At 52.3% G+C, this 15,201-nt stretch overlaps 4 protein-coding genes across 14 annotated transcripts in view; all 4 read right to left on the minus strand.

Moving 5' to 3' along the window:
- Window positions 1-9,315, minus strand: part of MROH2A (maestro heat like repeat family member 2A) — a 51,376-nt gene extending 42,061 nt beyond the window's left edge. For 4 of the 11 annotated variants that reach the window (XR_011387048.1, XM_070070007.1, XM_070070012.1 and 1 more), the window contains exons 1-3: window positions 5,621-6,915; window positions 4,756-4,851; window positions 4,388-4,569 (exon numbers count right to left, since the gene is read on the minus strand). Coding sequence is in view for 9 of the 11 variants with exons in the window: in XM_070070007.1 (XP_069926108.1) it covers window positions 4,388-4,569; window positions 4,756-4,851; window positions 5,621-6,041 (699 nt within the window). In the remaining 2 variants the exon portion in view is untranslated. Of the gene's footprint in view, window positions 1-4,387; window positions 4,570-4,755; window positions 4,852-5,620; window positions 6,916-6,948 lie in introns of those variants that run through there. The other 7 variants (XR_007914774.2, XM_070070006.1, XM_070070011.1 and 4 more) reach the window with 5 other exon arrangements.
- Window positions 9,316-9,512: 197 nt separating this feature from the next.
- Window positions 9,513-15,201, minus strand: part of UGT1A7 (UDP glucuronosyltransferase 1 family, polypeptide A7) — a 214,881-nt gene continuing 209,192 nt past the window's right edge. Inside the window, 3 exon segments of the mRNA NM_001195629.1 lie at window positions 9,513-10,209; window positions 14,295-14,514; window positions 14,794-14,881. Of these exon segments, the coding sequence (NP_001182558.1) occupies window positions 9,912-10,209; window positions 14,295-14,514; window positions 14,794-14,881 (606 nt within the window). The 3' untranslated portion in view covers window positions 9,513-9,911.
- Window positions 9,513-15,201, minus strand: part of UGT1-4 (UDP-glucuronosyltransferase 1-4) — a 39,502-nt gene continuing 33,813 nt past the window's right edge. Inside the window, 5 exon segments of the mRNA NM_001089322.1 lie at window positions 9,513-10,091; window positions 10,093-10,098; window positions 10,101-10,209; window positions 14,295-14,514; window positions 14,794-14,881. Coding sequence (NP_001082791.1) covers window positions 9,912-10,091; window positions 10,093-10,098; window positions 10,101-10,209; window positions 14,295-14,514; window positions 14,794-14,881 — 603 coding nt within the window. The 3' untranslated portion in view covers window positions 9,513-9,911.
- UGT1-6 (UDP-glucuronosyltransferase 1-6) overlaps window positions 9,550-15,201 on the minus strand; it is a 97,851-nt gene continuing 92,199 nt past the window's right edge. The window contains 5 exon segments of the mRNA NM_001089319.1: window positions 9,550-10,091; window positions 10,093-10,098; window positions 10,101-10,209; window positions 14,295-14,514; window positions 14,794-14,881. Coding sequence (NP_001082788.1) covers window positions 9,912-10,091; window positions 10,093-10,098; window positions 10,101-10,209; window positions 14,295-14,514; window positions 14,794-14,881 — 603 coding nt within the window. The 3' untranslated portion in view covers window positions 9,550-9,911.

Raw genomic sequence — 15,201 nt, forward strand, 5'->3', positions numbered from 1 at the left:
TGGGAAGTTGCTCTGCCTGCCCGAGACCGCGTACCCCACTCTACTGACGCTTTTAGACACTCTTTTTTCAACTGCTTCCCTAACAGAACCTTAACACCACAGACATAAGAGGGTACTTAAGCTTGAGGAAAATGGAATGAAATAAATGGTTTGTTTTGGTGTAAAAACACTGAAATTTGTCCATAGCTTTTGTGGGGAGCAACTCGGACTAGACTAAGTTACTGGAATTAAGACTTATTCTATGCATCTGCTCTCCCACAATATGGCGCTGAGAAGGGAGTAAACAACTTCTACGCAGCTGCCTCTCGCCAACTTGAGTGATGACCTGCAGGAGCTGATCCTGCTCCTGATTGGAGGAGAGCAGCGTACTCGGCGTGTGGGTAGCAGAGTTGGGATTGGTGGAAGAGGACTATAAAGGAGGAGAGAGATGGCATGCACCAGGAACATCTGGATAACATCTGAGCAGCCCCCGAGAGAGCCGGCCAGTGGTGTGCTGCTCCCCCGCGAAAGTGGGGAAAGTGGCAGGGGGAGCCGCCCTTCCATGGAGGTGGAAGGGTCGGCAGCCAACCCGGGAAGAACCAGCAGCAAACCCAGGAAGGGCCGAGCAGACAAAAGAACAGCGCAGGGTCCTGTGTCATTCCTCCGCGAAGAGGGGGAGCGACAGCTTTTTTCTTAATATGCATTTTTCATGAACTCTCTCAAGACCCCCTAGTACGCTTGGGTTTCAAACATTTTTTGCACTAACATAAACTTATCTTTTAATTCCATTTCCCATGAACTTTTGGAAGTACTCTCATATTCTGTATCTGTCTATGTGTTGTATACCTGTAAAAAGTAAACTTTTTTATTTATAAAAATTTATTTATTAGAAAGAGTTACAGAGAGGAGAGACAAACGGAGAGAAAGAGAGACATCTTCCATCTTGCGGTTCACTCTCCAAGTGGATGCAATGACCAAGGCAGATCCAGGAGCCAGGAGCTTCATCCGGGTCACACACTTGGGTAGCAGGGCCCGAGCGCTTGGGCCATCCATCCTCTGCTGCTTTCCCCAGGCCATTAGCAGGCAGCTAGATAGCAAATGGAGCAGCCAGGACTCACACTGGTGCCCATATGGGATGTCGGCGGCACAGGTGGCAGCTTTACCCGCTATGCCACAGTGCCGGCCCCAAAAGTAACCTTTATTTTGATGCCCCTTCCCACCAAGCCAATTTTCCCCATTTGGGGATCACATCACTCTACTGTGAATTCAGGTTCTAGATTTTCCAAGCAAACTCCAAGAGGCCTGTGTGCCTAATGAATACTCCTGCTGCAGCCTGTATAAATGGCGGGGCAAATTCTAACGAGACTACCCTTTTCTGCGATCAAGAATAACGTTTGGGCAGATTCACAATTGCCAAGATACAGAATCAGCTTAGATGTCTTCAACAGAAGGATGGATTTTAAAGATGCTGCTGCTGCACAACGGAACACCATTCCGTTATACAAAGGATTGAGTCCTATTACCCGTGACAGCATGGATGAACCTGGAGGATGTCACGTTAAGGGAAATAATCCAGCCACAGGGAGACGAAGTCCACGTGCTGTCATTCGTGCGTGCAGCCTGAAAGCCTGGAGCTTCTCTCAGAGCTGGGCTCCGACACTGGGAGAGAGGAGGGGCTGCCCACCGGGCGCAAGGCTGCAGTTGGATGGGAGCAGACGGTTCTAGCACTCCAGCACATGGAGGCTGGACACAGTTAACAACAACGCACTGTGTATCTCAAAGTAGCTGGGAGAGAGGATTCGGAATGCATTCGACACACACAAATAATGAGAAACCTTTTAGGTGACGGGTATGCTAATTGCCCCGTTTGATCAATGCACAATGTTTACATACATCAAAATATCACATTGTACTCCATACGTGTTTACAATTATTACCTGTCAATCAAAAATATTTTAGGGTGGGTGTTTGGTGCAGTGATTAAGGTGCAGCTTACATCCCATAAAGGGCGCCTGCATTCAGATTCCAGCTCCGCCTCTGACCCAGATGCTGCTAACGTGCCCTAGGGGAGCAGTGGTGATGGCTCAAGTAGCTGGGTCCCTGCCACCCATGTGGGAAGAGCCACACTGAGTTCTGGGCTCCTGGCTTCAGCCCGGCCAAGCCCTGCCTGTTACAGGCATTTTGGGAGTGAGTCAGCGGATGGGGTGCTCCCCCGTCCCCTGCCTTGCCAATGAATTGGAAACTAAAACATATTTTAATCATTTTTTAAAAGGACAGTCTTCAGAGAGAATATAAGATCATAAGAGACAAACCGTGAGACTTGGAAACTGGCAAAGCAGTCCCTGGGGTGGCTTCAGACAAGCACCCGGGGCCGACTGGCAGAGGCTCTGAGATTGGGGGGCTCTGCAATCATCTGTGTTGCCTAGGCTATTTCTTTTTCTTTTTTAAAGATTTATTTGAAAGTCAGAGTTAAGGAGAGAGAGAGAGAGAGAGAGAGAGCGAGATCTTCCATCCACTGATTCACTCCCCAAATGGCTGCAAAGGCCAGGGCTGGGGCAGGCCAAAGCCAGGAACCAGGAGCTTCTTCTGGGTCTCCCACATGGGTGCAGGGGCCCAAGGACTTGGATTGTCTTCCGCTGTTTTCCCATCAGCAGGGAGCTGGATAGGAAGTAGAGCAGCTGGGACTCAAACCGGCACCCATACGGGATGGTAGCGCTGAAGGCTATGGCTTTCACCCGCTGCCCCACAGCGCCAGCCCCCTGCTAGGCTACTTCACAGCTCTGCAGAGAGGAGAGAAGTAAGGTGTGAGGTTTCCCTCCACAGCAAAGAAGTGACTCCCCTTTGGGGCAGGGCAAGTGCGTTGTGAAAAGGAGTCCGTGTAGGTAAAATCCCGCCTTGAGCAGCTTTGAACATCTTCCAGTTTCCTTCACTAAGGGATAAATGAAATCCTTGATTTGTGCATTAGAAAAAAGCACCTGTGTGATTGCTAGTGGTCATTGCCACCGGTCACTGATTGGAGCCTGTGTCTTGTGCTGTTGATTTTCTGTGTTTCTGGTGTTTGGACATCTGGAGAGACAGCCCACCCCAGTTCCGCCCAGGGCCCCCAAGCTGCCCTCCCGTGCACTTTTCCAGCACAGAGCAGCTGTTAGGGACGCGACTGCCTTCCCTCAAAGCTCCCGGAGGAAGCCCTGCCCCTCCGTGGAGTGGTGTTGGGAAGCGGAGCCTTGGTCACCGGGGTTAAAGGAGTTCACAAGGGCTCTAACCCAGTGGGAGTGGCATCCTCAGGAGAGGAGGGGGCCAGGGCAGAGAGCGTTCTCTCTGCTGCAGCCTTGATCTTGTGCCTGAACCTCCAGACCTGGACCTGGCGGGCACAAATTTCTGCCGTGTCGGCTCTCAGGTTGGTCCTCCACCAGGGCAGCCAGTGCAGACCAGCGCCCACACTCCAGCCTCATCCTTTCCTGGGCCCCCGCCCTTGGGGGCTGCCAGTCTCCCTGCCCAGCCACCCAGGCCCAGGGACAGCACCCATGCCCAGCAGAGCCTGCGGAATTACTCAAACCAGCTAATTCCGAGCCCTCTCACCCAGCTCTGTCTCTTCCTGCCCACAGGAGGCACAGTCAAGGCTGTTGGCCAGGAACTCGCCTGGCTCCCTCTGCCCAGGGGCAGACTCAGTCCTGCCCCAAGTGGCCGTGTGTGGTGTGGCATGTCCCCGCCTCCTGGAAACAGCCCGTGTCTCCTGAGCCTTGGCCTTGCCCAGGTTTTGAAACAGCCTGAGCTGAAATTCTTTGTCTATGCGGCCAGGCCCTGGCCCACCTCCCTGCAGCTGCCATCCACCTCTTGGGAAGACGAAGCTTTCCAGAAAGAAGCCCCTCTGCTTCCAGAACTCTGGCGCCACCCTCTGCCACAGCTAAGCTGGGGGGGGGGGGGTGCTAAAATCCTGTGGTTCCCGAAGTGTGGCCTGCAGCCCGGCAGCACAGGCCTCGCTGGGGTCTCGCCGGGAATGCTGACTCTCTGGGCCCACCGCAGGCCCTTTGGGAGCGGAAACTGTGTGTGGGGGGGTGCTCCAAGCCCACCAGGATCTCCAGTGATCCGTCCCACCCTCCCTCCCACACCCTCTACCCCTACTCCAGCGATACCGCTGGCCCTGCGCCCCATCTGCAGCGGCAGGTGGGACATCACCCGCCATGCCCACCTGGCTGGCACCTGCTCAGTATCTTGCAGCTCAGCTCCTGTGCCTAGGTCCACGACTCCCAGACACCGGATCAGGTGACAAGGGACTTCTGAAACCTGTGGGAGCCACAGCCCTCCACTGGCCCTCAAGGGGTAAGCACCTTCCTCCCAGTCTTGCACCCATCAGCCGTGATGCCCGGTGAGTGCACGTGGGTTGGCGGCGGGGTGCAGGTGGCCCTACCTCCGGCACCTGCAGGCAGCGGATGAGTGCGCTCATCACCACAGAGGGTGCGCTGGCCGCCTTCTCCGTGATTATCCCCGAGGCCAGGGTCTTCCGCAGGTCCACACCTGACCCGGTCGTGTCCGTCGTCGCTGGCTCACTGTCCATGATGTCCAGGAGGTTTGTGACTTGTTGGAAAGTGCCTGAAACCAAGACGGCCCAGGCGCAGAGCTGAGGGGGCCATCCCAGGAGGGGCCCTGCTGGCCTCTGGCCTCCCTTACACCTGCATTGTTCTAGTTTCCTGTCGTGTGGTGGCCACTGGGCAGGTGGCAGTCCCAGGCTGGGACCAAGGTGGGGCGAGAACGAGGAGAAGGGGATGATGGACTCACCAGTGCGATCCAAGTCAGGGGGGCTCAGGTCCTCGATTTCCTCTGGCACATCTTCCTCTGAATCTGTCGCTACTTCCGTCATCTCGTCCCAGAGCTCTTTGAGAAATGAGATTTGGAAAGCACTTGACCTAAGATGACCCGCATCACGCACAGCTTTGCATAAGCCCTTCCGCTTGGTCCACTGAACGTGGCAGGGGTGATGGGAGGTCCCTCCCCTGAGCGGGTGGTGTTGTATCTGCACTGTTGATGAGAAACCTGTCTTTGACCGGGTGTTAACACGAGTCTCCGTCTCAGCGGGCTGGAGAGACACATCCTTCCAGCCTTGAAACGGAAGTAGCCATGACACAAACTGCCCATGAAGGAGGCATGTGTGAGGAACTGGGGGCCTCGGTCCTGCAACCGTAAGAACTGAGCGATGCCAACCACCTCACGGCGTGGAAGGGGAGCTGGGGCCTCGGAGAGTGCTGCAGTCCAGCCAACACCCTGGTCCCCGCTCTAAGACCCCAGGCAGAGGAGCCGCAAAGGCAAGCCAGACCCCTGGCCCCTGGGCATCGCTGAGTTCACGATGACTTGTTGCCCGGCTGCTGGTACCCTAAGCCAAGAAGAGCCTCTCTCCTTTTCTAGACCTTGCAAGTGGATGCCTAAGGATGCTCACATAGCAGCTCGCTCATCCCTGTCAGGGGCTCTCTGCGTAGCAGCAGCTTCTCGCGGGCCGACCACAGCAGCACAGAAGCCAAGACGGAGGACGCCAAGCTCCCAGACCCCTCCTCCTCCTGCCCCAAGGCCCCCTGGTCTCAAAGTCCACCACCCTGTGCTCTTTCCTCCCGGGAGTCCCCTAAGAACTCTCCAGGGGCTCCACACTGACCTTTCCTCAGAGCCCTCTTCTGCACGGAACAGAAATCAACCACACGAGAAAGCTCTGCTCTCTGCCTCACACACATCAGTGGAAACGTGGACAGCGGAGACCTGGCTGTCCACGCGTGCCCATTAGGCTGCTCAGCCGTGATCCTCCCAAGGACTGGCTCTCCTGGCAGGGCGAAGGCGTCATCAGAATCACCACCGTTAGGTCCCAGCTCCTTGGAACTTTGAGACCCAACTGCCTCTCTGAGGCTCTGTCTACCCACGGTTTTATGGAGTGTCCAGGGCCCTGCGACAAAAGCTCCAGCCCCTGTTGTAACTGAACATTTTGGTGATGCACGTATGTGCGTGTGTGTGCGTGTGTGTGCGTGTGTGCATGCGTGTGCATGTGTGTGTGTGTGTGTGTGTGTGTAAGTACGGTGGCCCATCTGGGAAAGGGAAATGCTGTGAGTGGTGGGTGGTTCACCACCGGGTCTTGGGTTTGCAGTCACACAGGTCCAGGCTGGGGAGGTGTGGAGAGAAGAGGAGGGGGCAGCAGAGAGGTCCTGGGGAGGGGCCTCCTCCCCAAGGACTGAACCAATAGCAGGATGAGGATGCGGGTTCCCACTGGTAGAATACTTAGAAGATAAAGAAACTCAACAACACACAGGAGAGTAGGGACCCTGCTTTCTTAAACCAAAGTGAGTCCCAAAGGATTTCTCTGTCCCTCGTGTCTTTGAGATGAGGATCGGATCTGTAGTTTGAACAAGAACTACTGGACTTGGGGACGTCTCACTGTCCATTACAGGACTCAGAGCCACCCGGGTCGAAGGCTGCTCAGTTAAAATGCCCACTTAGAATCTGCCCTTCGTGCTCAGTGGGGGTTCCCCTGCTTGGGTGCCTCTGATGCCAGACAGGTCATCCCTCTGGAGCAGCCCACTTGAACTCGGTGGGACTTGGATGCTCAGAAAACTTCCTTCTTGCATACCATGCCCAACGCAGCCCCCACAGTACTCCTGCAGCGTTCCTGGTTTTGCCCTTTGCAGGCAGGTGGATCAGCGTGTCCCATCCGCCAGGCAGGTCCCAGGTCATGCTGCCCTCAAGGGGTCGGGCATAGATTCCTTCTCCTGATAGGAAGCACACAGTCACATGGCTGTCAGGAGGGACGGAGAGAGGGGCCACTTTGGTGTGACACAGAGGGCGTACGTGAGTCATGACAAGTGCAGGGCCTCTGAACACATTATCAAGAGAGGAGCCCAAGGTAACGAGGGTAGGAATCAAAGAACGGGCTCTGCTTGGTTTTCACAAATGAAAATACTTTTTTCCTCCTGATGGTTACATTAATATTAGACTCACAATTCATCCACAGAATTGGCCTCTCCTAGGGTCTGTCACTCTCCTGAGCTTCCCACCTCAGCCTCTGTGGAAACTAATGGGAAAATACGAAAAGATGGAGTTTGTAGAAACCTGTGAACTCAAACCCATGAAAGGGCCAAGACGGATGAGAAAATGGATATGTGTAGAAGCTGACTCAGGAAACCTCCATGCAGTGGACACATTTTGGGGTTCTGCCCATCATCTCACAGGGTTCCTTCTTCCCCGACCTATGGGGCCACAGGAATGGGGTCCTGGCAGCCATGTTCTCACTCTGTTACCCCTTCATCAATATTCCTGATTGGACAAGAAGTGGACACCTGATACAGCTGGACCAATCAGATCTTTGGGCATTTGGAATTCTGGGTAGAGGATATAGTCAGTGTCTTATAGGGTCTTGGGAGCTGGGACAAAAGGGGTCTGGGGATTGAGGAACAGAAAAGGCCTTGAGAGGCGGAAAGAGTCAAGCAGGCGCCCAGAGCAAACAGGGACAGACTTGGATATGAGCCTCATGTTGGCAGGAAGCCGGTCTCCTTCCAAAAACGTTGGGTTTATTGCTTAAGATGGGCTAAGTTGGATTCTCTTAGAAACAAGAAGGCCTGAGGGCTGTAGACTCAAAGGCGTATGAGCTGTGTGAGGTCATGACCACTTTGGGGGCTCCTGAGGTAAGAGGGGCCTCACAGGGCATGGTCAGGGAGGCTAGGAGATGGTCGCTGCGTGGACCAGGAAGGGTCTGAAGGAGGGCGAATGTAGTTATAAGAACCATCGTGGAGCCTCCAAGGTGTCGGGAAGGAACTGGTGTGGGCAGGTTTTGCTCCAGCCTCTGGGAAGCAGTAACGGGATCAGGACCTGAGGTCGGGAGGCTGGCTGATAGCCCAGCTCCCCTCCGCGACCTCAGCTGCAATTTGAAGCCTACAGGTTTAGATCTTCTATCTGTAACACCAAGCCAAACAAACAAAAACACAAGAATCAACAAAAATCCCTAAAGGCGAGGGAGACAAGTAGGAAAATATTGATGGTGGAGCAATTCTCATCAGCGCCACAGGCACTCAGGCTAACATACCCCAACAGGAAAAATGAGCAAGGGGCATTCTCCAAGAAGAAATACAACTGGTTCATAAGCTTGCAAATATCAACTGTAATAACAACAACAGCTCATTTCAAATGAGATCCCACTTCTTGCCTATCAAACTGAGGACTTTCTTATTCAAGGCGGCACTTCACAGTGACAAGGGAGTGGGAGCCCGGCTCCCACACACTGACAGGGACTCTGTGGCCGCAGCTTGGGAATGTCTTCTGTCAGCTGCCAAGGGCAGCAAAGCCAGGGGTGCCCCAGCCAGATCCACTGCTCCTCCCACCTCGGTGCACATGAGCCCACCCCCCTCCAGCCCACCTGCCTTTCTCTCGGCAGGCTCTTTCTGGCTTTTAAAGTCCCCTTGGTGACCAACCGGCAGTGCAAGGAAACGAGCAGTCCCGAGAGTGGGTCTCAGCCAGTCACTGACAGAGCCAGGCGTTCAGATATCTAACAGCCTTGCTTGTTGGGTGGGATAAGGCTGAATGTTCTCAGCTGGCTCTGAGTCCCCCAGCAGGATTGAGCTCCAGCTGCCCACAGGAGAGGCACCACCGCCACCGGTGTTTCCTTGGTGCTGGGCGTTGGGAATGGATGGGTGCACCCCTCAAAGGCTCCCGTGTGGGGCTTGGTCCTCAGTGTGGTGGTGGGAAGTGGCGGGGCTTTAAGTGGAGCCTGATGGGAGGTTCTCGGGTGGTAGGAACCCAGCCTGCCTGGCTTCCTGTGGGTGACAGGATCTCTTCCTCTCACTCAGGGTCCCGCCATCTCCCTCTGCCATGAAGTGACAGCGAGGAGCCCTCACCAGGCGTGAGCGAATGTGATCCTCCTGAATCTCCAAACCTGTGAGCAAAACAAACTTCTGTGCGAACTCAGCCTGCCCCGGGTGCTGTTATAGAGACAGAAAGCAGACGAACACACTTTACATGAACTTGTCCTGGACCTGGGGTCCTCTCATCAGGGGAACCCCGTCTACACAGCCAGCAGCAGGTTGTGACAAACTTTCCCTCCCACGGAAAGGACATGCACTGCGCAGACACAGCTACGAAGACAGTGGAGCAGCCCTTTTTACAGAAGACAAGGAAAGGGAAACCACCGGAAGTCGTGGCTAAGGAAGCCCTGGTCTGTCCGTGCAGCAGCAAGCCTCCCCTGGCCACGAGAGTGAATTAAATGCTGTCCACAAACACTGCGAGGACAGAGTGCAGGGCCGTGGAAAAGGAATGTCAGACAACATGGAGCAGATCTGGTGTCTCTGCGGGGTTTCCTAAGAGAGCAGCAGCAGTTCTATTGGGCAAGGGGATTCGGATTCCTGGCATGTTTCTTTCCCTGTGTGTGCAGGTGTGCACATGCAGTGTGTGCGTGTGTGCGTGTGTGTGTGTGTGTGTCTTTCAGATTTTGCCATGATCTTGCATTATTTTTCTATGTGGAAAAAGTAATTCAACTGTAGATAAACACAACACCAATGAAGAGAAAAACATGTAAGAAATTAAACAAATTTATTAATAAAATTTTAGTTGTGCAAATACATGGGCCTGGCACTAGTTTGGGGTTTGCTCATATTCAGATCCATTTGGCACAATCACGGATGATCCCCTCACAGACAGCACCCAGCAATTTGAACAGCTTCATTGTTCCCCCAAGGCCAGAAATCACACAGTGCTTTCCAGGGCTCCACAACACTCTTCCGCTCCAAGTGTGCCCCAAATATACAAAGGTCGTCTTCTCAACTTAATTAAAACAACAAAAAAGAAGTTGTGGGGATGTCTGATTTATGGCAAAGCATTTGTTTAACAAGAATCAAACGAATTTTATACTGACTCTGCAAGTTTGGAATGGGCTGGGAGTGGATCAAAGCTTCACCCAGCATCCCTCTCACTTCTCAGTGCACCTTGGACTTGTGTGCTTTCTTCACCCGCCCCTTCTTCCCAAAGCACTTCCCCCAGGCAAAGGCACAGCACTTAAAGGTGACGAAGGCCACGGTCAGCACGATGGCCAGGAGGAAGCCGATCACGTCCAGGGAGTGGTACTGGTACCAGGTGAGGTCGTGGGCGGCTGGCCGCAGGTGCGGCGCCCCCTTGTGCCTCATCACGAACTCCACCCAGAACACGGCCAGGTCCAGCGGCTCCACAGGGCGGTCCTTGTGCAGGCTGGAGAGGCGCATGATGTTTTCCTTGTAACTGAACACAGAGATGGTTGTGTTAGCGTCGGAACACCATGGCAACGAACCGCTCTCCCTGGATGCTTGCTGCCAGTTAGAAATGCTACCGGATTTTTACAAACTGTTTCTATTACAACCAGAACACACACACACACACACAATAAATGTTCTGTATCTCCAAAAAGAATAAATAGAATTTATATGAATTTAATGAATGCTGGGGGGGGGGAGAGGGAAAGGGAGCGAGAGAGAGAGAAAGGAAAGAAAAGGGAAGGTAACATATACAAGAGGAACAAACAAAAGAAACTAGAAGCCAAAATTCTTTTTTTTTAAATATTTATTTATTTATTTGAAAGAATTACAGAGAGAGGAGAGGCAGAGAGAGGAGAGGCAGAGAGAGAGAGAGAGAGAGAGAGAGAGAGGTCTTCCATCAGATGGTTCACTCCCCAGATGGTTGCAACGGCCAAAGCTCCGATCCGAAGCCAGGAGCCAGGAGCCTCCTCCAGGTCTCTCATGCAGGTGCAGGAGCCTAAGGACTTGGGCCATCTTCTGCTGCTTTCCCAGGCCACAGCAGAGAGCTGGATCAGAAGTGGAGCAGCCAGGACCAGAACCGGCAGCCAAATGGGACGCCAGTGCTTCAGGCTAGGGCTTTAACCCGCTGCACCACAGCGTCACCCCCAAAATTCTAATTTAAAAGTGGTTGAGAGGCTGACATTTGGCGTAGCAGGCAAAGCTGTCACCCGCAACAAGTACTTGGGTCCCTGCACCCACATGGGAGACCTGGGTGAGGCTCCTGGCTCCTGGCTTTGGCCTGGCTCAGCCCCCACCATTATGGCCATCTGGGGGAATGAACCAACAGATGGAAGATATCTCTCTCTCTCTCTCTCCTTTTCTCTATAACTCTTTCAAATAAAAAAAATCTTTTTTTTTAAAACAGTAGTTGAACCTTGTTTTCGACTTCTTTCCCATTTTTGTCAGAAATTAGAGATTATACTTTCTTTGCAGTAGAGCAAAGAAATCAGAATTGTGCAGGAAATTTTGTTTTATAGTAACATATATAAGTGATTACACTTCAAAATAAAGGGAAGGCCATGGCAGAAATGCAGGCTGGTCTCCCTGGCTCTCGCCAGCAATCCTGTGTGGCCAAAGCCAAAGCTGACCTGCAGACTTAGACTCCAAGGCGGCAACAGACGCTCAGTTCAGTCGTTGCCATCCCAGTGCAAAAGGCAGCAGGAGGCCGCGTCTGCACAGCCTGCTAATGCAACACGGCTCCCCGTTTATTTTGGAGAGTGCTGGTAGCTGAATAAGAACATCTAAATCCAAGATGGATTCGCTTCCACCCTTGGTATCGCTGCAGTGAGAGAAGGAAGGGGAGGAGGAGGAGGAGGGAGGCGAGGGGAGAGGAAGGAAAAGAGAAGGAGGAGACCGAGCTCTCGATGGCAGGCCTGGTGCAGACCAAGCAGTCCTGGGACACAGCAGTACTTTTATTCGGATGCACTATTGTCATGCAACGTTAGCCTCTGGCCACCCATGCTGTAAGTCTTCTTTTTATGTAAGTCTTCTCTTAAGGCAGAGTTCCTTGGAACTCTGGCTCATTCATTCTAAGTTTATTGAGCACCTTCGATGGCCTGGTGTTCTAGGAAAAGTGTTTTGAAACGTTTCCATTTCTCTTCATTTTCAGTAAGGACAGTTCCAGCTAAGACTGTTGGGTCATGGAGATCCACAATCAGATAAAGATGATTCAAAAATGAATGACTGGGGCTGGGGCGTAGCAGGTAAAGCTGCCACTTGCAATGCCAACATCCCACATGGGCACCGGTTCGAGTCCCAGTTGCTCCACTTCTGATCTCTGCTATGGCCTGGGAAATCAGCAGAAGATGAGACAAGTGCTTGGGCCCCTGCACCCGTGCGGGAGACCCGCAAGGAGCTCCTGGCTCCTGGCTTCGGATTGGCGCAGCTCTGGCTTTTGTGGCCAAATGGGGAGTGAATCAGCAGATGGAAGATCTCTCTCCCTCTCTCTCTCTCCCTCTCTCTCTCTCTCTCTCTCTCTCTCTGCCTCTCTGCAACTCTGCCTTTCAAATAAATAAATAAATCTTAAAAAAAAAAATGAATTGCTGAAGTTAGGCAATGACCTAAGCGGATTGGTCAGAGTTTTCAAGAAATAATAACGTCCTGGAGAACCTCTACCAAGTCACTTTTAGGTTACCAGCTATGTCACTGAACAATGGATCGTAATTACAGTAACAACGTGAACCTGAAGAACGAGTGTTGTCAGCACCAAGGCAGAGGTCAGGTCTCCCGCTGGACATATGAGCAGTGCTGCACGACGCTAGGCCAGGCGTGCAGAAGGCACAACCAGAATGAGGGGCAGAGGCTCACACCGCCTCCCTGGGCACTTACCCTGAACTATGTGGACTTTCCCTTCTTACCCAATGGCATCACACACCACAGTCCCAGTTTTCACATCTCCTGACTGATGTCTCTCTCTCCCTCTAAGATTTATTTATTTGAAAGTCAGAGCTACAAAGAGAGAGGGAGAGAGAGACAGCGAGAGAGAGAAATAGAGCGAGAAAGAGAGAGAGAGAGCGAGAGAGGTCTTCCATCTGCTGGTTCTGGTTTACTCTCCAGATGGCCATCATGGCCAGTGCTGGGACAGACTGAAGCCAGGAACCTGGAGATTCAAATGGGTCTGGGTCTGCCATGTAGGTGGCAGGGGCCCACACGCTTTGGCCATCTTCCATTGCTTTTCCCAGGTGCATTAGCAGGGAGCTGGATCAGAAGTGGAGCAGCCAGGACATGAACCAGCACTCATAAGGGATGCCAGCATCCCAGGTGGCAGCTTCACCTGCCATGCCACAACACCAGCCTCACTGATGTCTCTTTCCAAAGGAAGCCATGATGAGTGACGGGCTGCTGTGGTGTGAACGTGTCCCCACGGTTCACACATTGACCTCGATCCCCAGTGCAGTGGCGATGAGAGGTGTGGAGCCTTTCAGAGGGGACTGAGTCACTAAGAGGGACTGACGTCTGCCCTGGGCTGGACTGGTTCCCACGAGCATGGTGGCTGTGAAGCGAGCTAACCCTCACGTCTTGCTCTTCCACACACAGCTGCCTGCCCGCCTCCCTTTCTGCCGTGTGAGGAGGCAGCACGGGGCCCTCACAAACACAGCCCCCCAACCTCGGACTGCAGCCCCTAGAGCAGTGAGGCAAATAAAGCTTTATGTCTAAATCAACCAGCCTCAGCTCTTCTGTTACAGCAAACCAAACGGGCTCAGACAATGCACCTGGCAATCTCGTGAGCACAAGCACACATGCATAAATGCACACACATGCATGCACAAAAGCACACACACACAGATGCCCACACACACGCTGGGCACACACACTATGTGTCCACACACAGATGTACACACACCATGCATGGACACACACAGATGTACACACACGCAACATGCACAAATGTATGCACACACACACTGCTGTTGGACGAAATGCCCCAACGGCCACCAGTTCTTCCCAGGTGTGGATGAGCCTGTTCACAGAGAGTTTGACGGCCGTGTGATACGTTTTATGCAAGGACAATGTGCTCTGATGACAGCTGTCTATAAACAGTTTTCGGGGCCACATCTGAACAAATTTGCCTTTGCTCTTATTCTAAGCCTTTGTGATATCACATGACTTCCCTCTTTATAAACTCCCATGGACAAAGTTCTCATGAGTTCCGGTTCTGGGGAAAGTCGCACTTCTAAGCCCCTCTGTGTTCTTCTCTTGTGAACTCTATGCTCTTGTAGTTGAGTGCTTCTCTCTTTGCAGAACCTTATGTCCATCATGGTGACATTAATTTTTATAAATTGCATTTTTAAGTCAATCATGGGAAATAAAATTTTAAATACATTCTGATAATATATAAATATTCTGATAATATATAGCTATTCTGATAATTACACAGGAACCAAAGGATCCTTTCATAAAGTGAATAATAACATCACCCACATGATCTTATTTATAAATCTAGACTTTTATGTATTTGTTTTTACCCTAGAATATTTATCATTAAAATCACGGCCAAAATACAGGGAGCATTGCCCTGTACATATCTCTTACCTTTTGTCATTGATGACTGTTTTTAGGGCATTCGCTAGGTCATCAGAGGTCATTTCAAGGACGTTCAGGGTCACTCCAGCCCCACGGGTCTCTATGCGCTTCGCGTTGTCCATCTGGTCGCCAAACAAGGGCAGCATCACCATGGGGACACCGTTGCATATTCCTTCATAAATACCGTGGGAGCCGGAGTGCGTGATGAAGGCACGCGTCTTCGGGTGACCTGAGAAGCAAGGCAGGAAGGGATGCCAGCAGTTACGTCACGGTTTCCCAGTCTGACACAGTGTAGGCTTTGAAAGCACTGTAAGGACTCCGCTGTCCTTATGCCACCAGTGCCAACATTCGCAGAAGAACGTGTGGGCGGAGACACTGCACCAGACAAAAAGGCCTGGGGGTGGTAGTGGCCATGCTGTTTTCAGGCTAAACCACCCTTTACAACCGCTGTGCCTAGCCCAGTGTCTTAAGCTTGGTCTGACCTGCGTGCCAGATCCAGCCAACATACCGAGCAGATCGTTTTGGGGCAGCCACTTGACAAGGATCGTGTTCTTGGCAAGATTCGATGGCCGACTTCCGGTGTACCGCCACAGGACCTTGCAGGGACAAAAGAACAGGGCTTAAAGAAAGAACACAGGACTTTTTTTTTTTTTAATTGCTACGGTAGCTAGAAAGATGGGTCCCTTGAATGAACACAGAAAGGCGGGCAGTCTGGTGACCAGGAAGGCTTCCACAGGCTGGCAACATTCTTGGTCTGAAGGGCTGGTTCAAGGGTATGCTGGGCGAACCTGTGAAAATTCATCTGGCTGTGTACTTACGAGGTCTCCCCATGTCTGCACTTCTAGGGTAAGCTTGCCTAATGAAACAGGTGGATGCAGAACTGTAAAAGCCGAAATGTAAGGAATAAATCCAGTTT

The sequence above is a fragment of the Oryctolagus cuniculus genome, chromosome 3 (genome assembly GCF_964237555.1).
Source record: "Oryctolagus cuniculus chromosome 3, mOryCun1.1, whole genome shotgun sequence".
Lineage (NCBI taxonomy): Eukaryota > Metazoa > Chordata > Mammalia > Lagomorpha > Leporidae > Oryctolagus > Oryctolagus cuniculus.